Genomic DNA, 13,183 nt, shown 5'->3' with positions numbered 1-13,183 from the left:
TGGAAAGTTCAACAACGAAAGCAACATACGGTTCTAGATAATTTCTTTTTTCACATAGACCCTCTAAATTTACTTAAATGAAAAGTACATTGATTTTGAAATTTTCACTTGTTGATATAAGATGTTTGAAACTTTGAGGGACATGGTAAAGCTTATTTAATTTGCTTATTATTGCACCCTGGTCCTGTGATAAATGCCTAATAGATATTAATGAGGTAGATATTGGCATATATGGATGGTGCTGCCTCATAGGCCCAAGCGGTGGCGTTTGGGTGTTTGGTTGACATGCTGGAAATGGGAATGGGAATGAATTATGTGAATGGCCATGAATGGAAATGGGGGCGTTTGTATGCCCTCAATCATTACCATGATTACACATTCTCTTCCCCTTGTTTGGATATTTTTTTTTTGCATGTAATGATTGAGGGCCAAGAGAAATCATTACCTCCCCTCAAGGCATAACTCATCCCCCCATATTGGGGGAATACCCAGTAATGAAATGTAAAATTACATTTTTACCCATGAAAATTCCTTGTGTTCTTGCATGAAAAAAAAACCTCTAAAGTGTGTTCAAGTTCTTCTTTGGCATTACTTACAAATTTATTTGTTAAAATGTTTAAAAGAAATAATTATAACAATTAACCATATAATTGCAATGATATTTAATTATTTTAAATAAATAATTACAAGAATGAAACCTCCACTGGCTTAAAAATAGAGAAATTTATATAATGCTATATAATTGCAATGATATTTCAATTGACAAATCAGTGATGAATTTTATGCATGGATATCACCTGCACTGATCGAGCTTATCTTCCAAGCCAAACATACACTTCATGCTGCATTAATTGCTATCAAGAAACAGACTGTTGAGATGCCAAATTAATTTCATAATCATTCAAAGAAGCAGTTCATAATCAACACAAGAAACACATAACAAAAACCTCAAGAAATTTAGAGAACTTGCATGAAGAATGAAATTCATATCATATGTGCACAATCAATACAAGCCAAAAAACTCAAGAAACAGAGTATCGTTGAGATGCCAAAGTTGAAAGTACCATCATTCAAAGAAGTAGTTCATAATCAAAACAAGCCATAAAAAAACTCAAGAATTGAGTAGAGAACTTGCATGAATGAACTAATAACAATCATATGTGCATACATGCGTCATCACGTACCTAATTACATCAAAGACTTATTCAAAAGAACGGGAGTGAACCAAGCTGCTGCGATTCTTGTCCTCCCTAAATACTCCAAATACCCATTCAGCCTCAAGAACCGGCCAAACTTAAGCCGATCATAAACAATGAGTGCATTAGGAAATTCAATGAAGTAAACCCGATCACCCCTGAACTCCATTTCCTGAGAGGGCAACAACAATGCCTGACTTCGACGCGCTGAGAAAATCAGAGGTTCCGGACCTGACCATTGCTTTAGCGTTCCATTTTCAAAATCCACCATAAAGAACTGAAAAGCAAGTTGCTTCCGGCTATAACAGCACACAATTAGATCCTCCGAGGACTTGCTTAAGAACCTATAGTACTGTCCTGCTTTGGTGAAGTTGTACTGTGTGTAGAGCTTGACTGGGACGACAGCACCGTTCCCCTCGTTGGCTTCAAGATCGATCATATGGAGCGTATTTCTGGTTATGACGTCGGAGCAAGTTTTATAGTGGCAGTAGAACCGACCCTTGAACTGTGTCACACAAGAGAGTTCACCAATATGAAGAATGATAGTCTTCCATTGGTTGGCTCCAATCCGGATGAAGTTCACATGGGCTGGTACAGCGGTGAAGCAAATAACAATGGGGAGGAAGACCACGACGCGAATGCCTAAGGTGGGGGTAATTATGTAGGTATGATTCAACTCAGGGAGGCTGAAAAACTCTGAGGTGAAGGGGTTCAAGATTGATATCTTTGATTTTTTATTCTCTTCAATTGAGAAGAAGTGAATCCATCCGAAAGAGGAGCCGATGAAGTAATGGCGTTTGTCGGCGATGAGGGGAGCGATGGTGGTGGAGGCGGTGGCCGGAAGGGGAATGTTTTGTTTGAGGACGAGGTCGTAGAAGCTTAGAGATAACAAATGGTTCTCTAAGTCAACTTCACAGTCAATGATGAGTGGGATCATGGGGCGCTTGGCTGAGGCTGCGCGCCATGAGGTGCAGATGGAGCGGAATCGGGTGTGGTCGACGGCGTTGAGGTGGCCGGCGGTCTTGAAGAGGATGACCTTAGAGAGGGCCGACCAGTCGCGGCTCTTGGGAGTGAGTGGCGTCATCTTGGGTTTCTTGGCAGAGGGGGGCTTCATCTTGGGCTTCTTGGCAGGGGGGCCCTTCATCTTGGGTTTCTTGGCAGCGGGGGGCTTCATCTTGGGCTTCTTGGCAGAGGGGGGCTTCATCTTGTGTTTAGGGTTGAGTTGCATGAATTCGTGCATGCATGCATGCATGCATGCAATGTATATATATATATATATAATGACGTGTTGCATTGCATGGGTTGGCGCCAACCAACTCTTTTTTTTTTAATTTATATAAAAAAAGAGAATTTAATTAAATCAAATTTACATGGAGAAAACATCCGATAGCAAGAGAGGAGGATTAATTAAAAGCCGCTCCTCATGGAATATATATATATATATATATGTAATAGAATCAACAAGCTAATGAACGTAATGCAAGGCTATTTGATTTGCAGGCCTCTTTACAAAGGGTAACCTTAAGATCTCCAAAAGAAGAGAGAGAAACCAAACAATCTCCCATCACAATGGCTTTATGAATTGACTTATGAGTCAAACCTCAAATTACCAGCTGTGAATCTAATTCAACCATATAGACAGGTATATCCCCTCCAGACCAACTTAATTAAGTACATTATCTTTAATGTTAGACTAGTATTAAATTAATAATTGAAAAAAAATAGTTATTACTACAGTATATAATAACAATACCCTCATATATAAAACACTATTTTAACCATGTTTTGATAGGATTTTAAAATTAAATTTCAATATATATAAATAAATGAAAGTGATTTTTAATTAATGCTTGCAGAGGATGTAATACGTTAACTATTAAATAGATTAACTTTGAATTAGCTTTTTTCCGTTCAGAATCTTTATGTATTTCCTCAATCATAATTGTATAATCAGGTATATGATGAATAGAAGTTTGATTAGTTAAGTTAGACACCTCAAGGCAAAGAATTCAACCAAGTAAACGGCATATCATATATGCACAATCATTATGAACTGAAGAAATAGAAGTCATGGAGAATTCAGTACTAAGCTAGAGTCTTTCAAATATGATATACTTGCGTCAACATCAAGCTATATATATACAACCCATCCAGCAGGACCATCTTTAAGAAAGAGAGCCTTGAGAATATATCTTTAGCAGCTCAAGATGATCATCACTCAAAGAAGTAACCATTTTTTTTGTAACCTGTAAGAAATAATTATTGGAAAACGATCAATATATAGCTAATTAATATATAACATCCAAGTCATGATTTATTTCCTACATATGATCAGTCATTAGTATGAATGGAAATTCGAGAAATAAGAGAAAACATGATGAATTTAAGGACTTAACCACCATCATATCAGTTTACAAACATTTAAAAAAAATTAAAGAAACAAGAGAAAAAGATCATGAACAGTTTGCGTATATGTCATGCATGCATTAATCATAATTACGTACGTACCTCATTCCAAAGACTTATTCAGAACTGGAGTAATCCAACCAGCAGGTACCCTATGTTGACCATGATTCTTCCCATCGAGGGACAGAATACGTCCAAGCTGATAACTATCATAGACAGAGAGTGCATTAGGGTTTTCAGGGAAGTGACAGCGGTCAGGACGGAAATCCAACAATCTCTCTGGTGGAACGAACACCGGCAGACTGTCTCCCAAGAAAAGCACATGTTCGTCGATCTCAGGTAACATCTGGAGCAAGCCATTCTCAAAATCCACCTTCAAGAACTCATACTTGTGTCCACTATTAAGTCTAGAAATAGCCACAAGGAGATCACCAGAGAACTCAACCAAGAACTCCCACGAGAATAACTGGCCGGAAAGCTTGTCCGGTAAGTTTAGTTGAACAGGGACAACGGCGCCATTCCCGTTGTTAGCCTCAAGATCGATCAGATAGAGCTTGTTTCTGCTTCTGCCGTAGTAATGGCCGTAGAACCGGCCCTTGAACGCCGTTACACCTCGGAGTGGACTAGATAGTTCAATTCTTTTCCACTTGGTTTCGCCAAACCGGATGAAGCTAAGCTCCATTGGATAAAGAGAGTAGGAAACCACAACAGGCAACGAGAGGACGACGCGTAGGGATTGGATCGGAGAGGTGTTGACTTCATTCATTTCAGGAAGGGTAACATTCTCGCCGGTGAACGGATTCAGGAGTGATATCATTGGTTTCTTTTGAGTAACCGCCAAGAAAATCCATCCATGAGAGCAGCCGATGTAGTTGTAATCGTTGGAGACGAGGCTGGAAAGAACATCTCCGGCAGTGAAGGAGAGATCGATGCTTTGGTTGCAGACGAGGTCGTGGAAGACTAGAGAGGATAGATGGCGAAACCTGTTGAGGATGCAGGTGACGATGAGGGGGGTCTTGGGGCGCTTGGGTGAGGATGCACGCCAGGAGGTGCAGACGGAGCGGTACCGGACATGGCTGATGGCGTCGAGGTGATCGGCGAGCTTGAAGAGGATGGGCTCATGGATGGAGGCCCAGTCTCGGTTCTTGGGAACGGGGGTGGTCATCTTGCAGTACTGTTGGAACTTGGAAGAGAACTCCCAGTGCTGCAGTGTAGTATATATGATTTCATGCAAGAGTGCATGTTTGTGATTTTATAGTCATACGTGGCTCCAACCCACGTGATTAACAGCATTTGTTTTAACCGTTGTGTTATTATTTTAACGGTGGTTGAAATTTCAAAGTGATTTGATTTTTATTTTAATTGGTGGGTAGAAATAATTTAGTATTTTTTTATTAACTTTATTTTATCAAGCAATAAATCTAGTTTTGGTGGTTAATTAAGTCTAGAGTCTAACTTAATTGTGAACAACGCTAGGAATAAGACCAAGAAAAAAAAACCAATTTTACTTAAATATTTTGAGTAATATATATATATATATATATATGTTTTAAAATAAATAAATTTTATAAATGATTAATTGCAATTATGGTTATACATGAAAGGAAAATTTTACAAAAAAATGTTGGGGTGATTTTAACTTTATATATATATATATATGTGTGTGTCTATGTATACATTTTAAATTATCTTTAAGTGTGTTATACAGGTTAAATATGTCAATTAATTAATTAATTAAAATTGTTTTGATAATATGGTTTATCCACTTATTTCAAAATTGGTTGATGGATTAAGGCAGGTTAATACATCTATTAAACAGGTTAGGTCAAGTTTGGTCATATATAACATGTTTTATCAATAAGTCTGGTTGGGTGGGGTTAAGTACAAACCGGACATGTCCAAAATAAATGGGCATGGTTAAGTTTTTGACCCCACCCAAACTGGACCACCATCAACTCATTTTGATACCTGCAACACCAAGAAAAAGAGCATGTCGAAGAGCAAGCTTCTTGATTTGGGTGGCAAGTGACATCCATAATGTTGTATGTTATTTTATTGAATGATGAAATTTCTTTCTAAAAACAAAAAGATGTGTAATTTTGGAGTTGAATTGAAATTATACAATGTTTTTAATCATAAAGTATTCAATATAGATAAGATACAACTCTATTTAAAGATGAATGGCATGTGTACTATTTGGTTATGCAGTTGCCCTTGTTAAAGATTGTGAATTAAGTCTGCAGTAGCATGGTTATATGAGAAAGTTTGGTCTCAACTGAGGTTAGTGTTATATATATATATATTAGAAGTTAATGTTGTATTTCTGTATGTTGAAGTGTCAGTTAAAGTCTTTGTTTATCTTGGTTTATGAGTCAGTTCACTACAAGAAATCCAGGAATATGCAACCGGAAAATTGCTACGGAACTATCCCGTAGCTATTTGTGGACTATAGCAACGGAATTAGCATCGGATTACCAACGGAACAAAACTTCATCCATTCAATTTATTTCTTTTAACTTACCAACATAATTTGAAGACATAACAACGGAATAAATTGAATAGCAACGGAATATGAGCAACGGAATATGTTCCGTTGTTATTCTGTTGCTAAAATTTGCCCGCGTAAAATTTGCCGGGAACTTCCATTGCTATACTCTTGCAACGAACATATTCCGTTGTTATTTGTAGATTTTGGCGACGGAAGTCGTGTCGGATTACCGACGGAGTAAGATTTAATATGTTCAACTTATTTGTGTTAAATTACCGATGGAATGTTAAATAGTAGCAACGGAATTTAAATGAATAGCAATTGAAATTTGGTAACGGTAATGGAAATTTCCATTATGAAACCTTGCAATGGAAATATTCCATCATTAGTTTTGGATGTTGGCGACAAAATTAGCATCAAATTACCAATAGAATAAGATTTAATATGTTGAACTTATTTGTACTAATATTAATTTGATAATTATTAATTTTAATATTTTTTGTTTAATAATTATAAATTTTAATTTATGATATATATATATATATAATTATTGTATATATACCAAATTATAGTAGACATGTAATTGTAATTTTAATTTTTTTTTTATTTTTTATTGAATTTTTCATTTTACTAAATTAATTTATTTTTAATTATTGTTACTATAGATTTATAATACATCAATTTATCAAAAGAAAATTATAAATTTTTTTAATATTCATCTATAAAATATTTATTTATTTTATTTTCTATAATTATAAGAAAATATAATATGAATGCAATATATAGTGTTAATTTAAACCTCCTATATTTATTTTTCTTATATTAGATTTTTCAATGATGGATTAAATGATAAAATCTTATTAAAAAAAATAAATTTTAAAAAAAATAAATAAACCTTAGTCTCATTAAAAGGCTAGGGCTGCAACTTCTCTTTTCTTTTTCCCTCTCTTTCTCCTTCGCACCGTCACCGCCCGGACCACCACAATCTCTCCATTACTAAATTGCCCCATTCCGGAGAGGTTCACCGTCGGCCGGCGTCCTAGGCCCTTATTCCGGTGTCAGCACCCTCGCTTTTGTATGTGTTTTCCCTCCCCTTAACCTCTTGATCACCAACCACAATCTCTACTTCATGCTTGATCTCCTCTCTCTCAGGTCGCCCACACTTCAACCTTAACTTTTGGTGTCGTCTACTGGAGCATGAAACTCTCCTACCTCAAGGTACCCATCGATCTAATCTCCTCACTGTTCTACCATTGTGGATCAATTGCTTTTCTTTTAGGAAATTGGATTGTAAAATTGCTCAATCTTATCTTTGTTTGTGAAATCCTGCTCCTGCTGCTTTAAGAAATAGAGACTCAAGGTTTGGAAACCCATTCTGCATTTTGAGATCCTTTGTCGCTAGCAAAGAATGGGTTTAAGAATTCATTTGTAGCCGACTTTATCTTTATCAACGAAGTACGCTGCCGGGTCACTTCTTTGATGATCGATACTGCCACTATTCAAAGGTAATAAGATGATGTTTGAACTTTAAAGTCGGCTTTTAAAAAGAAGTTATCTTGCATTTAGTCATCGTATGTGTAATTTTTTCACAGATGCTAGAGGAACCTAGCTATTTTGTGATCTCACTATGAAAAAAATATGATATATGATGATTGGAATTCCAGCAATAGTTTTTTTTTTCTTTTTTGAACTGGTCTAGAGTATAAAATGGTTTGTCACCTTATCTGATGCCTTTTGTTTCTGGTGTTCAAATTAAACTGGTTGTCCATTTCAAAGGTTATTTTATTTAAAAATTTGAATACAGGTATGAACTTGGACCATTCAATATGTTTTCGATTGCTAGTGTTGCCCAAAGAGGAACCTTCAGAAAAACTTTCGATAGATCTTAACTTAATTAAGCAGATATGTGAATATAAGAAAGATTTTTTTGTTTTTAATTTCATTATCTGGTTTTTGTAAAGATTTTTTGTGCTATGTTTGCTCAGTTTTTTAATGCTAGCAAGTTTGATGATGTTTAGTTTTGTTCAAATCAGATGTTTGTTCAGTTTAGTTGTTTATTTAACAGATGTTTGAATACCCAAGTGATCAAAATTTTGCAAAATTTTTTTGATGCACATTTTGTCCTTTCAAAATACCTGTTCACTCCAATTTACAAAACAATGCATTTGGTGTGATTTTTGCCCAATCAAAACCATCATCTAAAACAAGGTATTTAACAATTTTTAATGCAATGAAATCTTTTGTTAATTGAAGTCTCATTTTCACCAAAGATAGGACGGAGTGAACATTTTGAACAGTAGATTCATTTTCACCAAAGGTGGGGGGATTAACAACAGAAGAGATGAAATAGACTTGAGAATGATTTCTTATTTGTGATGAGATTCAAATTGCATGTGAATGTGAGTGTTTATGAGAGTTATTGCATGCATTTGGAAAGAGAGGTGAGCATTGGTGGTGGTTATCAGATTGAGAGAACTCTAAGATTCATGTTGATGCGTTCTCATGATGAAGATACTGTTTCTTCATTCTCACCATCATCATCATCATCATCATCATCATACAAATACAAATATATCAGAAAGAGTACTAATGTGCCGTTCAATCAACAACACCTTGCCAAAGTCCTTTAAACAGCAAGATATGCTGATAGTGTGTTTTTTAATTTAATATGGTTTAGGTTGTTGATTTATTTCTTATATTTATAGCTAAAATTTTAATTTTTAGATCATTACTCTCTTGTGCTACTAGTACAAGTGCTTAACAGCTGTTCTGGCATACTTCCTCAAATTCAAATAAAACTAACTTATGATATGCGATGCATAACTATCTTATGTCCACATCTATATATAGGTCAACTTTTATTCACTATCCTCTATTGTAATTTTTTTTTATTTATTCTGTACTGTTTTTCAGATTTTGTCTGTTTGATTTTAGTGTAACTCCCTTGTTTGATGTCAAATAGTATTGTACCCAACTTATTTTGGGAATTACCTTACTGGCACACAAATCTTATACGCCACAATTTAGATGTGATGCATATTGAAAGAAATGTCTTTGAGAATGTATTCAATACGATGATGAATAAAAAAGGTAAAACAAAAGACAACATAAAAGCTCGTAAGGACGTGGCGGTGTATTGCACTCGCAAAGAATTGGAATTGGTAGAAACTAATGGTCGTGTTTACATCCCACAAGCCTCGTACACTTTGAGCAAAGAAGATAGGAAACGTGTTTGAACATGGGTGAAGCAGTTAAAACTTCCTGATGGCTTTGCATCAAATATATCTCAGTGTGTGAATGAAGCTGAATGCAAGTTTTATGGGTTGAAAAGTCATGACTGTCATGTTTTCAGGCAACGTTTGCTGTCAGTTGTCATGCGCGATATGGTGCAAACTCTGTATATGATGCAATAACTGAACTGTCACATTATTTTAGGGATTTATGCTCAACTGAAATACACACAGTGCATGTGGGCAAATTGGAAGTTACCATTGTTGAAACAATATGCAAACTAGAAAAAATTTCCCCCCGGGATTTTTTGACTCAATGGAACATTTGCCAATACACTTACCTTATGAGGTTAAGGTTGGAGGACCGGTGCAATATCGTTGGATGTATCCGTTTGAAAGGTAGTATTCCATTACATCTTATATTCTAATATTTTACATTATAACCTAAACCTTATAGTTCCTTTTATGATGTTTAGGTTTTTGCATCATTTAAAGAAAAAGGTGAAAATCAAGCATGTGTGGAAGGATCTATATGTGAGGCATATATCATACAAGAAATCTCAACATTTTGTTCAATGTATTTTGAACCTACTGTGGAAACAAGATTAAATCGTGTACCTCGCAATGATGATGGTGGAGATGTAGAATCTGTAGGACGACTTTCAATTTTCTCTCGTCCTGGTCGACCTTTTGGGTCAATGAATAATGCTAGATTTTTAGAAGACGGAGAACATTATGATGCAGAACTATATGTACTTATGAATTGCGAGGGGATATATCCATATGTGGAGTAAGTATTATTTTGTAACTAGTATTTATGGCGCAATATACAAATTCAAACTTAATCAATATCACTAACTTTATTTTATTAAATATAGGATGTTCGATGAAATGATGAAAAACGAATGTGTGAATATCTCTGACAAGGAACTAGAGAAATTACGAGATACAAGATTTCCAAAATGGTTTAGACAATTTTTAAGTTTTTAATAAAGATATGGTTGTATTACTAGTAAATGTGTATATATGTGACACATTATTTATCTATGTCTTACACTTTTAGGTGGCCGAACATAAAGATGAAATTGATCCTCATGTTGTCGAAATGTCATATGGTCCTGGACAAATTGCTAAATGTTACAAAGGTTGTTTTATAAATGGTTTCAAGTTCCACACACAAGACTATGGGAATAATCACAATACCAAAAATAGTGGAGTTTGCGTGAAAGGGAGTTCTTACAATGATTATGAGAGAGATTTTTATGGTGTCTTGGAGGATATTATCCAATTAGAGTATTTCGGTGTTGGAAATAAAGTTATACTTTTTAAATGTCATTGGTTTGACATGGAGAAAGGGGTTAAGGTTGATCCTCGTCATGGTCTTGTTGAAATTAAACACAAATCAGCACTTCTTAGCAATGAACCATTTATTTTAGCCGATCAAGCTCATCAAGTTTGTTATATTCCTTATCCCTCTAGTAAGAGAGATCGCCGTGATTGGTGGGCTGTTTTTAAAACAAAGGCAAGGAGTACATTTCATGCTTCTACAAGGAAGACTCATGAAGAAAGTACAACTGATTTAGTTGATGACATTTATCAAGAAGATGAAATATGCATTTCTACATATGTTACTCCTTTAGAGGAACTTGAAACCCCAATTGTTCTTGCTAATGGTATATTTGAGGAGATAAATTCATTTGTTCAAGAACAACAAGAAGATGAAGATGAAGTTGATGAAGATGAAGATGAAGATGAAAATGGCGATGAAGACGGGGATGAGGGATATAATGGAGATGAATATGAAGATGATGAAGAAAATGATTTTCATTACTTGGATGATAATTAAGAGCTTTTAATATATTGTTTGTTAAGGACATATATATTTTCCATATGTAGACTTATCTATGATCTTTTATATAATTTACCTATTTCTTATAAAAAAATTGTTGATCTCTCCATTTATTTCATGCACAAAATTTATCTTGCCTATGAAGGTTTTTTCCTTTCATGGTTCATTTTAAGTTTTTCATTAATGTACTCACTCAATATATGTTTGCAATTTGTCTAATGTAGTCATTAGCTTAGTGACTAAATGTATATATTTTTGTTGTTTCATGAATATTGTTTCATTTTTGTGTGTATGTTTTGGTTATTATGATAGTCACTAATGCATCCTCAATACGAATATTGTTCAATTTTTGTATTAATATGTAGCTAAAGATTTCCAATTTTAATTGGTCTTAACAATTAATGTTTTTTTTGCAATAGTGTTGCAATGGTTAAACCAAAAGATCCCAAGACAAAAAATAAAGGTAAAGGTCAAGCAATTGAAACAAGCAACAATCGTGTTACAAGGAATTCTGCATATCATCCACCTTTGAGAGTAACTTCCACGGTTCAGTCCACTAAGGAACCATTTATGATGGCATCTTCTATGGGTACTCCAAGCAATCAAACATCAACAAATAATGATACACCACTTGAAGCACCATCTAATTCTTCGATTGAAGCAATAGTAAATGAGATATTGGATTTAGGTTCTGGTGGATTATCGACTGCAGGTGAAGATGTTGCAAGACAAGGTATACAACGTCGAACAAGGGGGCCTACTTTAGGTAGAATTGCTACAAAAGATGCAAATAGAAAACGTACTTTGACAATTCTTGGTGATAGGTAACTTGGAGAAATTTGAATTTAATGTGACATATTCACAAGTTATTTTTTTTTCTATGGGTATATTAACTATTTCTTTGTTTTAATACTTTTATTGTTTAATGGCTAACTATAACTTGTTACAACGTTTTTGCGGAGAAAGGGGTGTCATCAACTATTGTTAAAATAATTAAAAATTATTTTACCGGGGTGTGACCAACATGGAAAAAAATTCCAGATGATGTAAAAGAGGCTATGTGGAAGAAATTTGGGGTAACTATCAATTGTGTGTTTATTTTATCTTAAATTGCTTTAGTTCCTTAAACCTAAAATATTACTTTTGTGGATATGGCTTCTAATTATTAATATCCAATATTAGGAATATTTTACTTGGCCTTTACAAGAGGAACCTAATGTACGAAGACATATTGAATGGTGAAAGAACAAAAGCTATGAAAGAAGCTGGTGTCACTGATATTGTTGATATTAAGAAGTGTAAAGGAATGAAAAGACAGTGGATGCCAACTGAAATTTGGGATGCTTTGATAGATACAGTTTGGAGAACAGAGAGTTGGCAAAACAAATCCAAGAAAGCATTGGTAAATCATTTAATTGAAAAAGAAGGAAGTATAACGAAACACACAAGCGGTTCTCGTTCATTTATTGCTACTCAAAAGATAATGGTATATAACTTTTTCACTTTACTCATGTCATGGATTTAATTTTGCCAATATGTTATAGACACATTTGCAATAAGTTAAATTTTATGTATAGTCTAATTAAAAACATTTCTTATGTAGGAAGAAGAGCTTCAACGACCAATACAATATCCGGAATTGTTTGAAAGAACTCATAAACAGTCAAAAGGAAGTGGTGATTTTGTTGACAATAAGTCCAAAGTTGTTAGCGTATGTTAATAATTAGTAATTCATTCGTTAAGTAGTGGATTGTTTATATTTTGTTAAAATTAAATCAATTAATTTTTTTTTTAATGTTTTTTCACTTGTTATAGGAGAAATATCAATCTGCATTATCTGAAAAATATGGTGATAATACTTCTGATCGTCCTGAGTTTGATCCAGAAGCATGGACATCATCAATTGGAGGAAAGATAACTACGCGCACGCATGTATATGGGTTTGGCACCATGGTCAATTCTAAAGCATGCACAACTAACTCAGTTTGTGGTCCTTCTACTAGTGCAGCTGCAT

General features: G+C 34.6%; 1 protein-coding gene across 1 annotated transcript; it reads right to left on the bottom strand.

Moving 5' to 3' along the window:
- Positions 1-3,246: 3,246 nt before the first annotated feature.
- On the bottom strand, positions 3,247-4,767 carry LOC120284174. The gene is made up of 2 exons (XM_039290970.1): positions 3,705-4,767; positions 3,247-3,442 (listed from the first exon to the last, which is right to left on the bottom strand). The coding sequence occupies exon 1, from the start codon at positions 4,765-4,767 to the stop codon at positions 3,706-3,708; it is 1,062 nt and encodes a 353-aa protein (XP_039146904.1). The 3' UTR covers positions 3,247-3,442; position 3,705.
- Positions 4,768-13,183: the final 8,416 nt, after the last annotated feature.

This window comes from Dioscorea cayenensis, chromosome 19 (genome assembly GCF_009730915.1).
Source record: "Dioscorea cayenensis subsp. rotundata cultivar TDr96_F1 chromosome 19, TDr96_F1_v2_PseudoChromosome.rev07_lg8_w22 25.fasta, whole genome shotgun sequence".
Taxonomy (NCBI): Eukaryota; Viridiplantae; Streptophyta; class Magnoliopsida; order Dioscoreales; family Dioscoreaceae; genus Dioscorea; species Dioscorea cayenensis.
The sequence above is the reverse complement of the archived record's forward strand: the minus strand, read 5'-3'. Positions and strand labels throughout refer to the sequence as shown.

What these genes read in the sequence shown, in the direction of transcription:
- LOC120284174 (XM_039290970.1), bottom strand. Translation starts at nt 4,767, where the DNA reads ATGACCACCCCCGTTCCCAAGAACCGAGACTGGGCCTCCATCCATGAG.